General features: G+C 42.8%; 1 protein-coding gene across 1 annotated transcript; it reads right to left on the reverse strand.

Annotated features, from left to right (window-relative positions):
• Window positions 1–7,683: 7,683 nt before the first annotated feature.
• Window positions 7,684–12,877, reverse strand: LOC107983066 (transmembrane protein 45B). Its single transcript, XM_016994956.2, has 4 exons — window positions 12,736–12,877; window positions 10,852–11,036; window positions 10,283–10,419; window positions 7,684–8,069 (listed from the first exon to the last, which is right to left on the reverse strand). Exons 1-4 carry the CDS (start codon window positions 12,875–12,877, stop codon window positions 7,958–7,960), a joined length of 576 nt encoding a protein of 191 aa, XP_016850445.2. The 3' UTR covers window positions 7,684–7,957.
• Window positions 12,878–18,591: the final 5,714 nt, after the last annotated feature.

The raw sequence follows: 18,591 nt of genomic DNA on the forward strand, positions 1-18,591 counted from the left end.
GTGGTCCCTAACTGGAGAGGGCATAATCTTTCCAATGGTTCAAGAAGAATTGCACTTCAGTCATTATGGAGCCTAGAGACACTCCTCATCAGACCAGATTTCAGAGGAGGTAAGAAGGTGCTAAGTTTATTGGTTACAATAATGGATAATAAATGCAGATCGTAAATGCATCAGAAAGTCTCTATGCATCTCCTAGTTATTGCTGCAATGCTAAGCTTTGTAAAACTAACTTTCACCCATCCTTGATGAAGACTTTCCCACTAATTAATTCTCTGTTGCCCCACTTTTCCATGAATGGCATGAAGGTGTCATCCACTACAACTGTGTTTGATTCCCTTGTGCCAATAAGGCAAGACTACATTTTTTCCCATTGCAACTATTCAAAACGCAGGAACTTAAAAGGGAAAAATATGAATTGGAAGCCTAGTGATTAACAACAAGGTCAACAAAATCATAATGGGTGAGATAGGGCGGCCTATAAATAAGGTATTATTGTTATAATGAATTATACATGTTGAAATCCTTGAAACTGATTTATGTAATGGAAGTAACCACGTGCGGCTGATTCTGAGTCTGCATTGATGCTTTCCCGTCTCGTAATTCTGTCTTGTCAGGTTGGCACTTGGGAATGAAACTGTTGCACCCCAAGGCTGTTGCAGGCCATCGGAGTTGTTCCGAGTTGTGGGGGAGCTCCTGCGGCCTCCTGAGGCCCAGGGGCTTCCCGATGACTTGGCAACTCGGTGCAGCGATTTCGCGCACCACTTTGCAGGCAAAGTTGCTCAGATACGCCTTGAGCTAGACTCCAGCTCAGTTGTGGTCTCAGTGGAGGTAACCGAGGTACCTGTCTGTTCGATCTTATGGGATTCTTTCCGGCTTGTTCTCCCTGATGACGTGGAGGGGATTCTTGGGTCTGTGAGGGCGACCACCTGCGCTCTGGATCCTTGTCCCTCTTGGCTGGTCAAGCTGGCCAAAGATGGGTTGTTGGATTGGTTTGTGACTATAATAAATGCTTCGTTGGTTCAGGGGTCGGTTCCATCCTACTTTAAGCAGGCGGTAGTAAAACCACTACTAAAAAAGCCCTCGCTTGATCCATCTATTTGTAACAACTACAGACCAATCTCCAACCTCCCGTTTTTGGGCAAGGTTCTGGAGCGGGTGGTTGCCACGCAGCTCCAGGAATTTCTCGATGACACTGATTTTCTGGACCGCTCGCAGTCTGGCTTCAGGCCTGGGCACAGTACCGAGACGGCTCTGGTCGCCTTGGTGGATGACCTCCGCAGGGAGCTGGACAGGGGGAGTGTGACCCTGCTGGTTCTCTTGGACATCTCAGCGGCTTTCGATACCATCGACCATGGTATCCTTCTGGGGAGGCTCTCCGGGATGGGGCTCGGTGGCACGGTTCTGCAGTGGCTCCGGTCCTTCCTGGAGGGTCGTTCCCAGATGGTGAAGCTGGGGGATACCTGCTCGGACCCCTGGCCATTGACCTGTGGGGTCCCGCAAGGGTCTATTTTATCCCCCATGCTATTTAACATCTACATGAAACAGTTGGGAGAGGTCATCCGGAGTTTTGGAGGGTGTTGCCATCTCTACGCAGATGACACGCAAATCCACTACTCATTTCCATCTAACTCCAAGGAAGCCCCTCGGATGCTGAACCAGTGCCTGGCCGCTGTGGCGGACTGGATGAGGAGGAACAAGCTGAGGATCAATCCTGACAAGACAGAGGCCCTCCTGGTCAGTCGCCCGTCTGATCGGGGTATTGGGTGGCAACCTGTGCTGGACGGGGTTGCACTCCCCCTGAAATCACAGGTCCGCAGTTTGGGGGTCCTCCTGGATTCAGCGTTGACGCTTGAGGCCCAGGTGTCGGCGGTGGCCGGGAGGGCTTTCGCACAACTCAAACTTGTGCGCCAACTGCGACCATACCTCGTGAAGTCTGACTTGACCATGGTGGTGCATGCCTTAGTTACCTCTAGACTGGACTACTGTAATGCGCTCTACGTGGGGCTTCCCTTGAAGACGGCCCGGAAACTACAATTGGTCCAGCGCTCGGCAGCCAGATTAATAACAGGGGCGAGCTACAGGGAACGATCTACTCCCCTGTTTAAAGAGCTTCACTGGCTGCCGTTCATTTTCCGGTCCCAATTCAAGGTGCAGACAATCATCTATAAAGCCCTAAACGGTTTGGGACCCACCTACGTCAGGGACCGTATCTCCTACCATAAACCTGCTCGTTCCCTTCGTTCATCCGGGGAGGCCTTCCTTTCGCCACTGCCTCTGTCCCAGGTCCGTCTTGTGGGAACGAGGGAGAGGGCTTTTTCTGCTGTGGCCCCCCGACTGTGGAATTCATTGCCCACTGAGATTAGGCAAGCCCCCACCTTGTTAGCCTTTAAGAAAGATCTAAAAACATGGCTTTTCCGATGTGCCTTTGGGGAGTAAATGTAATATATTACTCTGGCTATTCCCCTTGGATTTTATCCTTTATCCTTTAGACTGCTTTACCATTTTATTTCCCTGTTTCCCCTTGTTCCTATGTCTCTCTCTCCCGAGTTTTAATTAAGTGTTCATGTGGCCTGCCCTGGTTTTCATTGTTTTCTCCGATTTGGGTTGTAATATATATACGATGATTTTGTACTGTTATATTGTGTTATGATTTGCTGTTTATTTTGTTATATTGTATGGTGTCTGGGCATGGCCCCATGTAAGCCGCCCCGAGTCCCCATAGGGGAGATGGTGGCGGGATATAAATAAAGTTTTATTATTATTATATTATTATAAGGCTGCGGGAGCACTCTGAGAAACAGACAGGAAACCAGTATAACACACAAGGGGTTTATTGAAGCGTATACAGTATATATATTTATGCACAGTTAGTGAAATGAGTCAGTAAGTCTCTAGTAATGCAAAACAAATTCAGCAATGTCCTTATTATAATCCACCAGTGAAACTTGGTAGTTTCACTGCAAAGTCAAGGTTAGTCCTTCAAAAAGAGCCAAAATCCAAGTGCTGTAGACAGCAACTAAATCCACCTGGAAAGTCCTGTCATGAACAAGGGAATCGAAGTAAACAAGGCAAAGTCAGGCTCGACTCAGGAACAAGGCAATCAAGGTAACAAGGTGCGGTCTACTCGGGACTTGCAGCCCGGCACGGCTTGCATGAAACTGGGAACCTGGTGCGGTTTCCAGGCAGGAGACAAGACTAGGAGCTGGATACTGGAACCTCTTCCAAGGAAAGGCAAAGTTGACACCGCAATGAGGAACACAAAGGGAAACACTTTTAAAGAGATTCCAAGGTTGTGAGATTACGGGAGTGCAGGACCCACAAAACTTCACACAGGAAACAGTTGGTCATTATCAAGCCTCAGAGCTAACCTCTTGCTTCTTCGATCCCCCTCCTCCTTGCTCCTATCTCTCATAAAACACTCCCTCCAATTAAAAAGCCCATCTTTGCCAAAAACAACACCATCTGGTGTAGGCAAGATTGCCGAAGCATCGGAATGTTCTCCAATTATCGGATCCTCCTGTGTAATAATATCAGGCAGCTGCAAGGCCAAGGGGCCTCATTCTGGGCCTGGATCCGTAGCATAGTCTGTTTCCAAATCCAACTCTTGATGAACTATAGGCTGCGATGGCTGAGCCACAACGGAAACACAACAGTAAGGAATCATAATGTCTCATTCTTGTGAATCAGAGATGCAAACCCAGAACCAATATTCCTCCTCCTGGTCATTGATCCCTTGGATAAAATTCCTTCGTAACTGTTTTTAGGTCATTGATGAAACCCTTGATGTGAAAGAAATGATCTTCAATCCTGAGCGTGTTGGTGGGCTGGTGGAAGAACCGGTATGTTTATGGCTTGGTATTAGAACCCATAAATCCTTGCCTTGGAACTGGGTTATTCCCGCTAATTCGAAAGACACTGGGAATGTTGCAGAGACCAATACAGGCTAATATGTACTGTTATTGTAAGCCGCCTTGGGTCTGCATCGCAGAGAAAGGCAGAGTAGAAATATCCTAAATAAATACATAAATAAGTTGGCATTATTAAAGGAAAAGTTCATTAAACTTTATTTATTTATTGAATTTATATACAGCTCTTCTCCCCCAGGAGGACCCAGAGCACATGATCAAAAGTTCTTACTATAAAACTGAACTGCGCATCAATTCAGAGTGGCACTTTCCTTTTGCTCACCCAGTAAGGTGACTTGATCCATTAAACTTGTTGAATTATCTCCTTGGCTTCCCGAGTTTGACTGGATTAAAACATTCTGAAGGTTTTTGGTCTAATTAATAACGGAGTATGGCAGCGACCCACAAGAATAACATAGTAAGGAGGGGAGAGTGACATAGAAAGGCAGAGAACCTTGCATTGGTCTAAGCTGAAGGCTTCTATTATAAGGTCTGACATAAAAACGAGCCTTTATTTTCCCTGAAAATCTGTGTTCTTTTTAGTTGTTCATAGGTGCCTTTGCAATAGTTTTCCTCTGTTTGTACTGATGCTACAAAAAGACAAAAACTGCATGCCACATTTTCCTGAGAAGCAGATGATGACCATGCCTCCCCATTCCAGAAGCTCAACCCGAAAAATGAGTTTTTCAATCTGTAGAGAATACTGTGATTTCTGGCCAAGGAACCTCAAGGGGTGTTTGTTGGCCCATACAAATCCAATTGACAAGAAGGCTAATCCCGACACCGTATGTCCTAGGAAAGACCCCATTATTTTGGAATCGGAATGGTTAAATATACCTAGACGGGAAAAGAAACAAAGATTTGAACAGTGGTTCCAAACTGAGGAGGGCACAATCTTTCTAATGGTTCAAGAAGAATTGTACTTCAGTCATTATGGAGCCTAGAGACACTCCTCATCAGACCAGATTTCAGAGGAGACAGAGGAGACGTTTATTGGTTACAATAATTGATAATAAATGCAGATCGTAAATGCATCAGAAAAGTCTCTATGCATCTCCTAGTTATTGCTGCAATGCTAAGCTTAGTAAAACTAGCTTTCTCCCATCTTTGATGAAGACTTTCCCACTAATTAGCTCTCTGTTGCCCCACTTTTCCATGAATGGCATGAAGATGTCATCCACTACAACTGTGTTTGATTCCCTTGTGCCAGTAAGGCAAGACTACATTTTTTCCCATTGCAGTTGGCTGGCAGAAGAACCAGTATGATTATGGCTCTCTATTAGAGCCCATAAATACTTGCCTTGGTACTGGGTTATTCCTGCTTATTCCAAAGACACTTGGGATGTTGCAGAGACCAGTACAGGCTAATATGGACCACAAAGAGCACATGTGGTACATGTGTCTGTGAGACTGACTTTTATCTTCTAAGACATCCTGAGTCTAGGGGAAAAGATGGATGAAAATAAGAGAGTGGAATACAATAAAATAAGCCGGTTAAATCGCAATGGAAGAGACCAGGGTGATATCATAATTGGGTGCATCCCAAGTTTGTTGCAGCAGTTGTCCAAAGAAAGGCACCCCCAAGGCTTGGTTACTGGTGAGCATTTCCATGTCTAACTTTGCCTTCTCTGCCTTGAAGGAAAGTGAGAATTCCCTCCGTGATGACTTCAGCTTCAGTAGCAGTGCTCTCATTGGCCTCCTGGTAATCGCAGTTGCCATTGCCACAGTCATCGTCATCAGCCTGGTGATGTTGAGAAAAGGGCAGTACGGGACCATCAGCCATGGCATTGTAGAGGTAAGAGGGGTCTTGTGATACTTTATCTGCCTGTAAGGAATTGTGGCAGAGATTGGTGTTTCTCATGGAGCCCTTTTGGAGTGTTTTTGGGTGCTCCTGGCACCATTGTCTTATTCATGGACGAACTTCCCTTGTTGGAATGATGGAATCCAATACTCTGGTGACAAATATGGCCAGAATTGGGGATTTTGCGATTACTACACTCTGGCACTTTGCATGGCCTATTGTAGATAGCCAGTTTTATTCGCATGCTCCACTGTGTTTTATGAATGCTATAATTTTATTAGATAGGGCCTTCTGTGTGTTCATTCTTTATAAACTTATGTATTGCTTGTTTTATACGCTTATGTGTTGTTTGTTTTATGTGCAGCACTTTGAAGTGCTTTTGTGATCCACTCCGAGTCTCTTCGGGGAGATGGTGGTGGGGTATAAATAAAGTTTGTTATATTTTATTATGACACAGCAAACGAGATAGATATGCTGGACTTCATATCAAAAAATCACAAGTCAAACACTTCCCAAGTGTCTAGGACTGTGTGATGTATTTTTGGATGATGCGTGAATATCCCAGCAGGGTGGCCTTTTGCAGTTGGTAGATCGTGATTTTGTCAATGTCTATGGTTTCCAAATGCCAGCTTAGATCTTTTGGCACGGCAAATAGTGTGCCCATCACCACCGGGACCACCTGCACTGGTTTCTGCCAGAGTCTCTGAAGTTCAATCTTCTTCTTCTTCTTCTTCTTCTTCTTCTTCTTATTATTATTATTATTATTATTATTATTATTATTATTATTATTATTATTATTATTTTATTGTATGACACAGCAAACAAGATAAATATGCTGGATTTTGTATCACAAAATCACAAGTTGAACACTTCCCAAGTGTCAAGGACTGTGTGATGTATTTTCGGATGATGCGTGCAGATCCCAGTAGGGTGGCCTTTTGCAGTTGTTGTTGTTGTTGTTATTATTATTATTATTATTATTATTATTATTATTATTATTAAACAGCACATAAAGAGTCCCAACAACCAAAGAACAATTCTATGAGCCGTGATCCTAGCATTGTTGCACTTGGCTTGGCGGTGCTCTCTGTCATCAAGTGACCAGAGAAGAATGCTGAACATGAAGAAATGTGTGCTCTTCTACATCTGAGAGCAACCGCTTGTACAATATGCATGAAGGTTGTAGATTGGGAGGGAGACAACAGCCCTTCCCCTTCCCCATCCCTTTTTCGCTCCCCTTTCTCCCGTCCTTCCTTCCTTGTGGCCACTGGAAAGTTTGTGCTCCAACCTTCAGTTGGCCATTAAATGTCAGAAGACTTTTCCCTTAGCATCAGCACGGGCTGGCAGGGCGAGGAAGTAGACACTGTGGAAGGAGCTATTCAATGTCCTGTATATGCTCAAGGAATATTGGTAAAATTCCAAGGAATGTGGATGTAATAATCTGCCCTGAGTCTCCCTGGGAAGATAGGGCGGCATTTAAAGGAAGTTTTATTATCTAAGAAGGCTTCTCTCCAGAGCTTCTCACCAGAGAAATTAATTTGTGTCTTTTCCATTTTTTTATCATGTCAGAAGCGACTCGAGAACAGCCTGCGAGTTGCTTCTGGTCTGAGAGAATTTGCCATCTACACACAGAGATGTTGCCCAGGGGACACCCGGAGGTGTTACTATTCTGCTGGGAGGCTTTCCTCATGTCCCTGCAAGCTAGAGCTGACAGACGGGAGCTCACTGCGTCTCGAGGATTCAAACTGGCAACCTTCAGGTCAGAAGTTCAGCTGGCACAAGAGTTTACCCAGCATGTTGTTTTGTTTGATATACATGTTTTGCAGGGTCTTAATTTTTTTGTATTGACATTTTTTATCTGAACCTTAACTAGAGACACAGAGAAAGCAGCAGTGAAAGGCAGGTTTCCAACTTTGAGTTTTCCTCAGTGAATATGTCATCAAAATGGATGTTTTGGAGTAAATATCAAACTGGGCCCATCCTTAATTTTTATTTATTTCTTTACATTGTAATTCAATTAGTTTGTTTTAATACTTATATACATTGAAGTATATTTTTATATTTACCTTTCGTATGCTTTTAAGTGCATTGAAAATAAATATAATCGTCCTTTATTTATTTATTTGCTCATTTACTGTATTTTTACCCCACTTTATCTCAATCCCGAAGGGGATTCAAAGCAGCTATTTATCATGTATCTTTTCCCATTGTTTAATCAAAAACTTTATTAAACTAAGGGAAGGAAAGATATTCATTCTTCATCAGATCCATTCAAAAGAGCAGTGTAGGTCTTTGTGTCTGCTTGGATGAACTTCTGCATTTCCATTCCTTCTCCACAGTTTCCTTTCAGTATCCAAAGTACCCTACAGAAACCAAAACAGAGTATTAGATGGTCAAATAGAGACTCAACGGCTGATGGGTAAATTAATACCTTCTGTCTTCTGCCCTTCATCCCAGGTGATTGTTATTAGAATAGTTACTATGGCCAGGATCTCATGCACTCATTCTGACACTTCCGTGGATACAACTCAAAGTGCAGGTTATGACCTATAAAGCCCTAAATGGCTTGAGTCTTTCTTACTTGCGTGACCCTATGAACCAGTGCAAACTCTTAGATCCGCTGTGGAGGCCCTTCTCTCTCTCCCGCCTCCATTGCAAATGAGGGAGAGGGCCTTCTCAGTGGTGGCCCCCTGACTCTAGAACTCTCTCCCTAGGGAGATTAGATTAGCACCTACCCTGGTCACATTCCGCAAAAATTTCAAGATTTGGATGTTTCAACGTGCTTTCGAACTGTAGCCGTTTTCATCACCATCCAGTCTTAACTATTTGCTGCCCTAACCCTCATCACTTTACCCTATTCCTGAATCTCATTGCCTTGCCTTTTTGCACATGCCTGCCTTCCCTGTAATTTCTTAATAGCCCCACCGTTTAGTCATGATGCTTGCAATGTATTTTCTTAATGTTATTTTATTGTTATTGTTTTAATTATATATGCTGTCATTGTATTGTTCAATCTGTTGATTGGGCTTTGTCCCCATGTGAACCGCTCTGAGTCCCCTCAAGGAGATAGAAGCGGGTTATAAATAAATTATTGTTATTTTATTATGACACAGCAAATAAGATAGATATGCTGGATTTCGTATCACAAAATCACAAGTCGAACACTTCCCAAGTGTCTAGGACTGTGTGATGTATTTTCGGATGATGCGTGCAGATCCCAGTAGGGTGGCCTTTTGCAGATGGCAGATCGTAATTTTGTCAATGTCTATTGTTTCCAAATGCTGGCTGAGATCTTTTGGCACGGCACCCAATGTGCCGATCACCACCGGGACCACCTGCACTGGTTTCTGCCATAGTCTTTGAAGTTCAATCTTGAGATCCTGCTAGTGGCTGAGTTTTTTTTTTTTTTCGTCAATGCGACTGTCACCTGGGATGGCAACATCAATGATCCAAACCTTTTTCTTTTCCACAACTGTGATGTCTGGTGTGTTGTGTTCCAGAACTTTGTCAGTCTGGATTCAGAAGTCCCACGGTATCTTTGCGTGCTCATTTTCCAATACTTTTGCAGGTTTGTGATCCCACCAGTTCTTTGCTGTTGGCAGGTGTTACTTGAGGCATAAGTTCCAATGAATCATTTGGGCCACACAGTTGTGCCTCTGTTTGTAGTCTGTCTGTGCAGTTTTCTTACAGCAGCTGAGGATATGATCAATGGTTTCGTCAGTTTCCTTGCAGAGTCTGCATTTTGGGTCATCAGCTGATTTTTCGATCTTGGCCTTAATTGCATTTGTTCTGATGGCTTGCTCCTGGGCTGCAAGGATCAGGCCTTCTGTCTCCTTCAGGGTCCCATTCGTGAGCCAGAGCCAGGTCTTCTCCTTATCTGCTTTTCCTTCAATTTTGTCAAGGAACTTTCCATGCAATGTTTTGTTGTGCCAGCTGTCAGCTCTAGTTTGTAGTGCGGTTTTCTTGTACTGATTTTTTGTCTGCTGTGCTTTGAGGAGTTTCTGATTTTTGACTTCAATCAAAGCAGGTTTTTCACTTTGCTTTACATATTCTGCCAGGGCATCATATTATTATTATTATTATTATTATTATTATTATTATTATTATTATTATTATTCTGTTCCAAAAAGTCCTAAATCCTCCTTGACTCAACCAGAGTCCTTCAAATGCATGGGGCTAAAACTCACATCATCCCTGGCCAATAACTTTTTCTAACCTGTGCCAAACAAACCGCATTTTCATCATCTGCCATCCAACTCTTTATGAACATGGCTGCTTTCCTAAAAGTGAAAGGACAGGCCCTTAGCCCAAAGGTCTTACAATCTGAAATAATCTTCTAAAAGGTCAAACCCCATTGAGAGGGGAAGGAAATGGCATCAGGTCAAAGGCAGGATTCATCAAGAGGACCGTTGCAGCTTCTTTGTATTGGGCACAACCAAGGTCAAGAAGAGATGGTGTCCTCCTGTTAGGTAGCTCTCTCTTTCTAGAACACAAATCTTTGTGCCCCAGAAGAACTCTTTCAATGAGTTCTAACTTCTGAGACTCCGAGATACCTTGAAACAGCTCCATTACTTACCAGTAGACAATGCCATAGGTAAAGGCGAGGAAGAGAATGACACTTCCGTAATGCCAAGAGTAGCATATGGCCATAAATACGTAGGTCTCTGGGTCATTGTGGTCCCAGCTGGAGGTACCCCATAGCAGGAACGCAATCTGGATGAATGAAGGGAAGAAGGAGAGAATGAGGAGAAACCTCTTACTTTATGCCTATTAAAAACTGTCCCATCAGTTCTTAATGGCTCAAGTGATGATCTACTTGTTGCCACTTGTCTTGAGAAGAACCTGGGCATATCGGAGTTGTTTTCCATGGTGTGACTCATTTTCAATCACGATACTTATCTTCGTCTTTATTAATTGTTCTCCTTTTGCTCAAAACGTTCAATAGTTTTGTGAAACATGCATTGAAGGGGGTAAGACTTGTGGTCTCTCCCAACTATGATTCTATGAATCTGCTTTGGGCTTTATTTGACAGTTGTAAGGAGCTTTTCAAGCTGCTGAATCATACCTACAGAATGGTATCAGCACCTTAGATAGCTCCTTTAAACTTTAGACTGTAACCAAGAAGCACCTTTGATTAGAACTAACCTGCCAAAGCCAAGTTCCCTGGGTTATGAACATGGAAGTCCTGAACAGTTCCAGGATTGGGTTGTTTCTGAACCACACTTCAAACAAACTGCAGACAGCCCCGCTCAATATGGGAATTAACAGGATGTAGTGGATGTATTTATCCAGAGCAGACATCCGGCTTGAATGGGTATAGAACAGCAGCCCTAGTAGGGACATACAAAAGTACAACTTGTTATGTGTTGAATGGTTAAAGGTCTATTGGGTTCTTTGTCATTCAGTTGGATGGAAAGCAAAGTTACTAATGCATTGAAGGCAGTATGATTCAAGAAAGACTGAAAATGAGTTAGGTGACAAAGCAAATCCTTAACATGCAGAGGTCCCAGGTCTGCAAGAAGATATATGAAACATCCCATTCTGAACACCTAGAGATTTGTCTCAGTCAATCCAGCAGAAAATATTGAGCGAGGAGTACCAACGATCTTTCTCCATATGTCAGCTTCTTTTGGTGCTATGTCTCAAATCTATATATATAAAAGAGTGATGGAATCCTGGCGACTGCCAAAACAACAAAACTAAACACCCCACAACCTCGACAATTGACAACACAACCCATCATCCATGCCTCTAGGTTGATACAACAAAAAGAAAAGAAAAATAAAGTCCTAATTAGAGGGAGAGGAATAATTGTTTTTATCCGATTGCTGCCAGTTAGAAGGCTAAGCTTCTCCCACTTGGTCTCCTAGCAACCCACTCACCCCAGGGGACAGGCAGAGTTAGGCCTCACTTAGGCCTCTTCCACACTGCCTATAAAATACAAATTATCAGATTTTAACTGGATTAGATGGCAGTGTAGACTCAAGGCCCTTCCACACAGTTATATAACCCATTTATAATCTTATATTATCTGCTTTAACTGGATTATCTGGACTCCACACCTTTACCCTTTACCTTAACTACCACCAATTCCTCAATACTTTATTTCCCATACCACCATACTTCGCTACAGCAACGCGTGGCCGGGCACAGCTAGTCACATACAAAACTTCTTCCAATCTAATTCCAAATTAAAGAAACCACAAAACAAGCAAGGTCCAAACAAGCAAGGTCCAATACATTCCTATGCTGGCCCTTGACCAAAATAATTCCGTATGTAACTAACCAACCTTGGACAGACTGATATTAATTGCAACAGGATTGAAGTATAGCAAACATTCTCTGAAAAGGATTGCCATAATTGCTTCTGCTACTTAAATCAGTGGTTCTCAACTTGTAGGTTCCCAGACGTTTTGACCTTCAACTCCCAGAAATCCTAACAGCTGGTAAACTGGCTGGGATTTCTGGGAATTGTAGGCCAAAACACCTGGGGACCCACAGGTTGAGAACCACTGCTTTAAATAATACCAACACTTATGTTAAGGGTGACCTTGATAAACATGCCGTTGTGTGTCTTCAACGTATTTTTGACGAATGAGGGCCCTAAGACAACCAAGCACAGGCACAATGTGTTGAAATTGGGCAAGATCTTCCTTTGAGGCTGAGAGAATGTGACCTGCCCAAGGTCACCCTATAAGGATTCTGTGGTTGTGCAAGGATTTGAACACAGGTGTCCCAGTGTCTTAGTCAACCTTCATACCATTCTCTATGGGTTTTGTAACAGAGGCTGAAATAATGAGGAATAAAGAGAGCTAAGTTTCTATAACCCAAAAAAAAGAAGAGCAGTGCAACCAGTTTTTACAAACTTTTTTTCAAAACTAACAACATGCATATATAAAATGAAACAACCAGGATAGGTAAACCTTGCATAAATGAGCACAAATATTCTGGACCTTCTAGAGAACATTGGATATCTTCTTCCAAAACCCATTGAGGCGAACCTTGTCTTCCCATGAAATGCACACTTACCTTCATTGAAAAGTGCCAGAGAGAACAGGAGGTGATCTAGTCCCACGGGAATCTGGAACTTGCATCGAGTGAGGACGCCCGCCACTCCGGCCATGGCAAAGAAGGCGTGCATTGTTGAATGTTGCCAAAGATTAAGGAACATCCACCGGTGGGTAGCTTCATTGTAAAGTTGGAAGCAGGGACCCTCAAGCAAACATTGCTCCAGTAGAGCTCCTATGGATCAAGCAATGACTCATAGTTATTTATGATACAAGGGAGCTATACTGGAAAGTAGAAACATGTTCAGTTGCATCTACTATATCATTGCTTGGAAAGCATGAATCCAGGTTTTACTAACAAAATATGAAAGTTTAACTGTATTAGAGGTGAATCATATCTTGATGAATATATTCTGTAATATTAGAATACCTAAGGTACATGTATCAAATTCAAGGCCCGTGGGCCCAATGTGTCATTTTATCTGGCCTTCCAGTCCTTATGGCAGATAATCAAAAGTGATGGGAGTTGTTGTTCAATAGCATCTGGGCACCCAAACTGGGTAAAAACTAGAGAACTGATTTCTCTCTCTCTCTCTCTCTCTCTCTCTCTCTCTCTCTCTCTCTCTCTCTCTATATATATATATATATATATATATATATATATATATATATATGGATGAGAGTTGGGTCTCTGTATCTATGGATTCTCTTCCCATTGATCCAACGGCCCTTTGAAGGCAACAGTAAGGTTGATGTGGTTCTCGATGAAAATGAGTTTGATAGCCCTGACGTAAGGGATCCCTTAGGTGCTCTATTACTATCAGTATATTAAGTAAATGGGTTCCTGGTTACACACCAAACTAATATATCTTCCCTTGTCTTAGGCGATCCCTCGTATGTCATCATGGAGGAGCTGCAGGATGTTCACAAATTTGTCAGGGCACCCGATTTTTTGGAGGGTGGTCCAGAGAGCGCTGCGATTCACTGTGTCGAATGCCTTTGCAAGGTCAAAGAATGCCATGTACAGAGCTAGGTTTTGTTCCCTGCATTTTTCTTGGAGCTGTCGAGCAGTGAAGATCATGTCCACTGTTCCTCTGGAGGGACGGAAGCCGTTCTGGGATTCTGGGAGGGTGTCTTCTGAAACAGGGAGAAGGCGGTTTGCAAGGATTCTTGCGAGAATTTTCCCAGCTGAGGTTAGAAGGGAGATACCACGATAATTCCTGCAGTGTGTTCTATCTCCTTTCTTGAAAAGGGTGATGATGGTGGCATCCTTGAAGTCTGCTGGGATTTTCTCTGTCACCCACACTTTTACAATGAGCTGGTGGAGCTGTTGTATCAGCTCAGGACCACCCTCTTTGAAGATTTCAGCAGGGATCCCATCAGGTCCGCTGGCTTTGTTGTTTTTTTGTTGGCTGATGGCATTGCTGACTTCTTCCAAACTAGGCAGTGCTGCAAGCTCGTCCCTGGCTTGTTGTTGCGGGATTTGTGAGAGAACCTCTTGGCCACATTGGAGCTGCGATTCAGCAGGTTCCATAGAAAACACCACCTGGAGGATGGCTAGTGTAATGAACCCTGCCAAAATGGAGGGAAATATTCGATGCTTTCACTGTGGTAAAACAGGACATTATAAATCACAATGTGGTCTTTTAAAGAAAGAAAAACCCTCTTTCTATGTTAAGAAAGTCCCAACCAAAGAGGCAACTAAAGAACCAGCTAAGGTTCAAAAAGATTTACCTCAGGAAATCCAAAAGGAGAGGCAATGTCTGTTTGTTTTGTTGGATCAAACATCAGATGAATATTTGGAAAACATCAACATTGATGGAAACCAAATACAAGGATGGAGGGACACAGGTTCAGAAGTCTGTATCATTAGACCTGAATTAGTACCATCAAAATGCCAACACCCTACTTATCAAGTTAATTTAAAAGGTTTGGGTCCCGTGATCCCAAGCGAAGTGGTTTCTTTACCTGTCCAATATGGCAAGTGGGAAGGAGTATGGGACTTTGCTATTAGTTCTGATATTCCATATAAATGCCTAATTGGAAATGACCTTGCCAGGGAAGTCAAAAAGATACCAAAGACTCTTGATGAGGGTGAATGTATAGAGGAAAAATCTGATAAAGAAGTTGTCTGTTTACCTATCCAACAGAACTTAAAGGAAAATCCTGAGGCAAGTTCTGTAATAGCTGACTTGGTAAATAAGACTGAAGGGGAAGGAGAAATCCTAAAGGAGCAAAAGTCTGATGACACATTGCAGCCTTTGTTTGAGCAAGCCCAAAACCCTGAGGGAGATTTAACTTTAGAAAAGCCCACCAGGTTCATTAGTAAAAATGGAGTTTTGTACAGGGAAGTTTTAAATCAAAAAGCCCCAGAGATGTCCGCTTCCTATACGCAGATTGTGGTACCTCAGAAGTATAGAGATCAGTTGATGGAGGTAGCCCATGACAGCCCACAAGGGGGACATTTAGGAATTAGACGGACCACTCAAAGAATCACTAAAAATTTCTTTTGGCCTGGCATGTACCAGCAAATTAAAAGGTTCTGTCAATCCTGTGACACATGCCAGAGGATCAGCTCAGGAAGAGATAAACTTAAGGCTCCATTAGTCCCAATGCCATTAATTGGGGAACCTTTTTCTAGAGTGGGCATAGATATCATCGGTCCTCTTCCCAAACCCAGTAGGAGAGGATGCAGATATATTTTGACTATGATTGACTACGCAACTCGTTATCCTGAGGCAGTAGCCCTGACAAACATCGAGACAACAACTATAGCCAATGTACTGCTCTCAATATGGGGAAGAACAGGTTACCCTAAAGAACTAGTATCGGATTTGGGAACCCAGTTCACTTCCAGGTTAATGGAAAGATTGCTGGAACTGTGTGGAATAAGGCATTTGACATCATCAGCCTATCATCCACAAACCAATGGCCTTGTTGAAAACCTAAATAAGACCTTGGTTCGCATGATTAAGTCCTACAGTCAGCAACACCCACATGACTGGGACATCAAGCTCCAGCAATTATTGTTTGCCTATAGGGAGGTTCCCCAGGACAGCACTGGCTATAGCCCCTTTGAATTGTTGTACGGGAGGCGAGTGTGAGGACTGCTTGATTTAATCCGAGAATTCTGGGAAGCAAGTCAAAGACCGGAACCTGTTTCAGTGACTAAATACATCAAAGATCTACAGTCAACAATGGAAATGGCCAGGAACACCGCCCAAGAACATCTAGCGACAGCCCAGCAGAGACAGAAAGCTCGCTATGATACAACTGCCAGATGCAAGAGCTTCGAGATAGGGGATGAGGGTCCTGTATCTTACACCAACCAAGACCAACAAGCTCCAAGTAGATTGGACTGGACTGTGGAAAGTCATCAAAAGACACAGTGGCGTGAACTATTCTATATATGATGAACAGTCTAATGTAGAAAAGCTGGTGCATGTAAATATGTTAAAGCCATATGTAAATAGATCTGTAAATGTATGTGTGATAATTTCGGGGGAGGAAACAGGTACTTTTCCCTTTTGGGAAGGAAATAGGAAAGCCTATAGGAGCAGCGAGCAAGTAAAGGTTGACGAGGGATTGTCCCAGAGTCAACAGAAACAAGTTAGGAAATTATTAAATAAGTATGACCATTTATTTTCTGATCTCCCAGGGAGAGTACAGGGGATCTATCATCAAATCATCACTGGTGATACTCCACCCATAGCGTCTCCTCCATACCGAGTTACAGGCAAAATAACTAAATGCATTGAGAGGGAGGTAAAAGAAATGTTGGACATGGGCATTGTAGTACCATCAAGCAGCCCATGGGCCTCACCAATTGTGTTGGTTCAAAAACCTGATAACACCATAAGATTCTGTGTGGACTATCGACTTTTAAACAAGGTAACACAATCAGATACCTACCCTATGCCTTGGTTAGATGATCTGTTAGAGAGGATGGGGAAGGCCAATTTTATCAGCAGCCTGGACTTAACCAAGGGATTTTGGCAGGTACCTATGGCACCTCAGGACCAGGCAAAGACAGCTTTTAGGACTCATGCGGGATTATATGAGTTCACCGTTTTACCTTTTGGATTAAAAAATAGTCCAGCCACGTTTCAACGCTTAGTGGACAGAATACTTAGTGGTATGGGAGATTTCTGTGTGGCTTACATGGACGACATAGGGATTTTTAGTTCGAGTTGGGAAGATCACTTGAAACACCTCAATCAGGTGTTGAGTCGGTTAAAGGAGGCAGGTCTAACTATCAAGGCTTCCAAGTGCCAGATAGGAAACCGCACAACCAAATATTTGGGTCATATAGTAGGTTGTGGGAGTATCGGACCGGAGCTAACCAAGGTTGAAGCCATCCACCAATGGCCTAACCCAAAAACCAAAAAGCAAGTAAGATCATTTCTTGGTTTAGCGGGATATTACCGGAAATTTATACCATCATTTAGCACTTTAGCAGCCCCTCTAACTGATCTCACTAAAAAGAACTGCCCCAATCAAGTAATCTGGTCCCCTGAATGTCAGAAGTCCATGGAACAATTAAAACAGGCCCTTACATCAAATTCTGTTTTAAAAGCCCCAGATTTTGACGCACCTTTTATTTTAACCTGTGATGCTTCTGATACTGGATTAGGAGCCGTCTTAAGTCAGGTTGACATAGAAGGGGAAAATCGTCCAATCCTCTTTCTGAGTAAAAAATTACTTCCTCGAGAGTGCAGCATGTCAACTATCGAAAAGGAGTGCTTAGCCATAGTTTGGGCTATACAAAAATTAAGGCCTTATTTATGGGGGAGGAGGTTCACCCTCCAAACTGATCATGCCCCATTGGCCACATTGGAGCTGCGATTCAGCAGGTTCTGGTAGTGCTCTTTCCAACATAGTGTAATTGATGTTTTGTCCTTCAAAAGTTTGGTTCCATCTGATGAGCGTAGAGGCTGTATGCCATGGTTTCTTGGTCCGTAGATGATCTTTGTGGCATTGAAAAATCCCTGAGCATCATGGGTGTCTGCAAAGTGTTGGATTTCTTCAGCCTTCTTTGTCCACCAGATGTTCTTGAGTTCTCTGGTTCTTCTTTGGACCTCAGCTTTTGCACTGGCATGGATCTTTTTCTTAGCAGCACAGTTGGTGTATCTCTGCTATGTTTGGAAGGCTTTCCTTTTGTTATCAATTAGCGGTTGGATCTCTTTGTCATTATCGTCAAACCAGCCTTGATGTTTCTTAGTTTGGTATCCAATGGTTTCTTCACAGGCTGTGATGATGGAGGTCTTCAGTTTGTTCCAATGTTCCTCAACATTTTCAGGGTGTTCTGTGGGTAGATGATCCTTGAGTGTTGTTTAGAGAAATTCCAACTATACTGTGAGTACCATCAGCGCCATCTGGTGTTTGTAAACATATAATCAGTAACTCCCTATTGCTTTAAATGGATACATACAGTTCTACTGTTACTTGAAATCATCATCCCACCTGATGATGAAACTTTATATTGAGGGGGATCCCAAAGAACATTCCATACTCACTATAAGAATTAACAAAGAGTCAGCAGAGTATCATGTAAATACATAAATTCACAGACACTGTGAGTATACGGAAATGTATATAAAGTTTTTAAACTGAAATCTAAAAACCTTTGATTGCATTATAGCCACTGTTTGTTCCTTTTGTTTGGAACCCACCTTTGAAAAAAGATTTTTTATGATTTATAATAGTGTGAAGAAGTGTATAATTATATTTTGTTTATAGATGATATGTGTATTTAATTTTGTTTAAACAGTCAGGTTTGGCTAAGTTTAAAATGGTGAGTATTTGAATTGATATGTATGGGGGAAGGTAGCCATCTTAGAATGCTAGAACAGGTTACCATAGCAACAGGGGCGGAGCC

This window comes from Anolis carolinensis, unplaced genomic scaffold, assembly GCF_035594765.1.
Source record: "Anolis carolinensis isolate JA03-04 unplaced genomic scaffold, rAnoCar3.1.pri scaffold_8, whole genome shotgun sequence".
In the NCBI taxonomy this organism is placed as follows: Eukaryota; Metazoa; Chordata; class Lepidosauria; order Squamata; family Dactyloidae; genus Anolis; species Anolis carolinensis.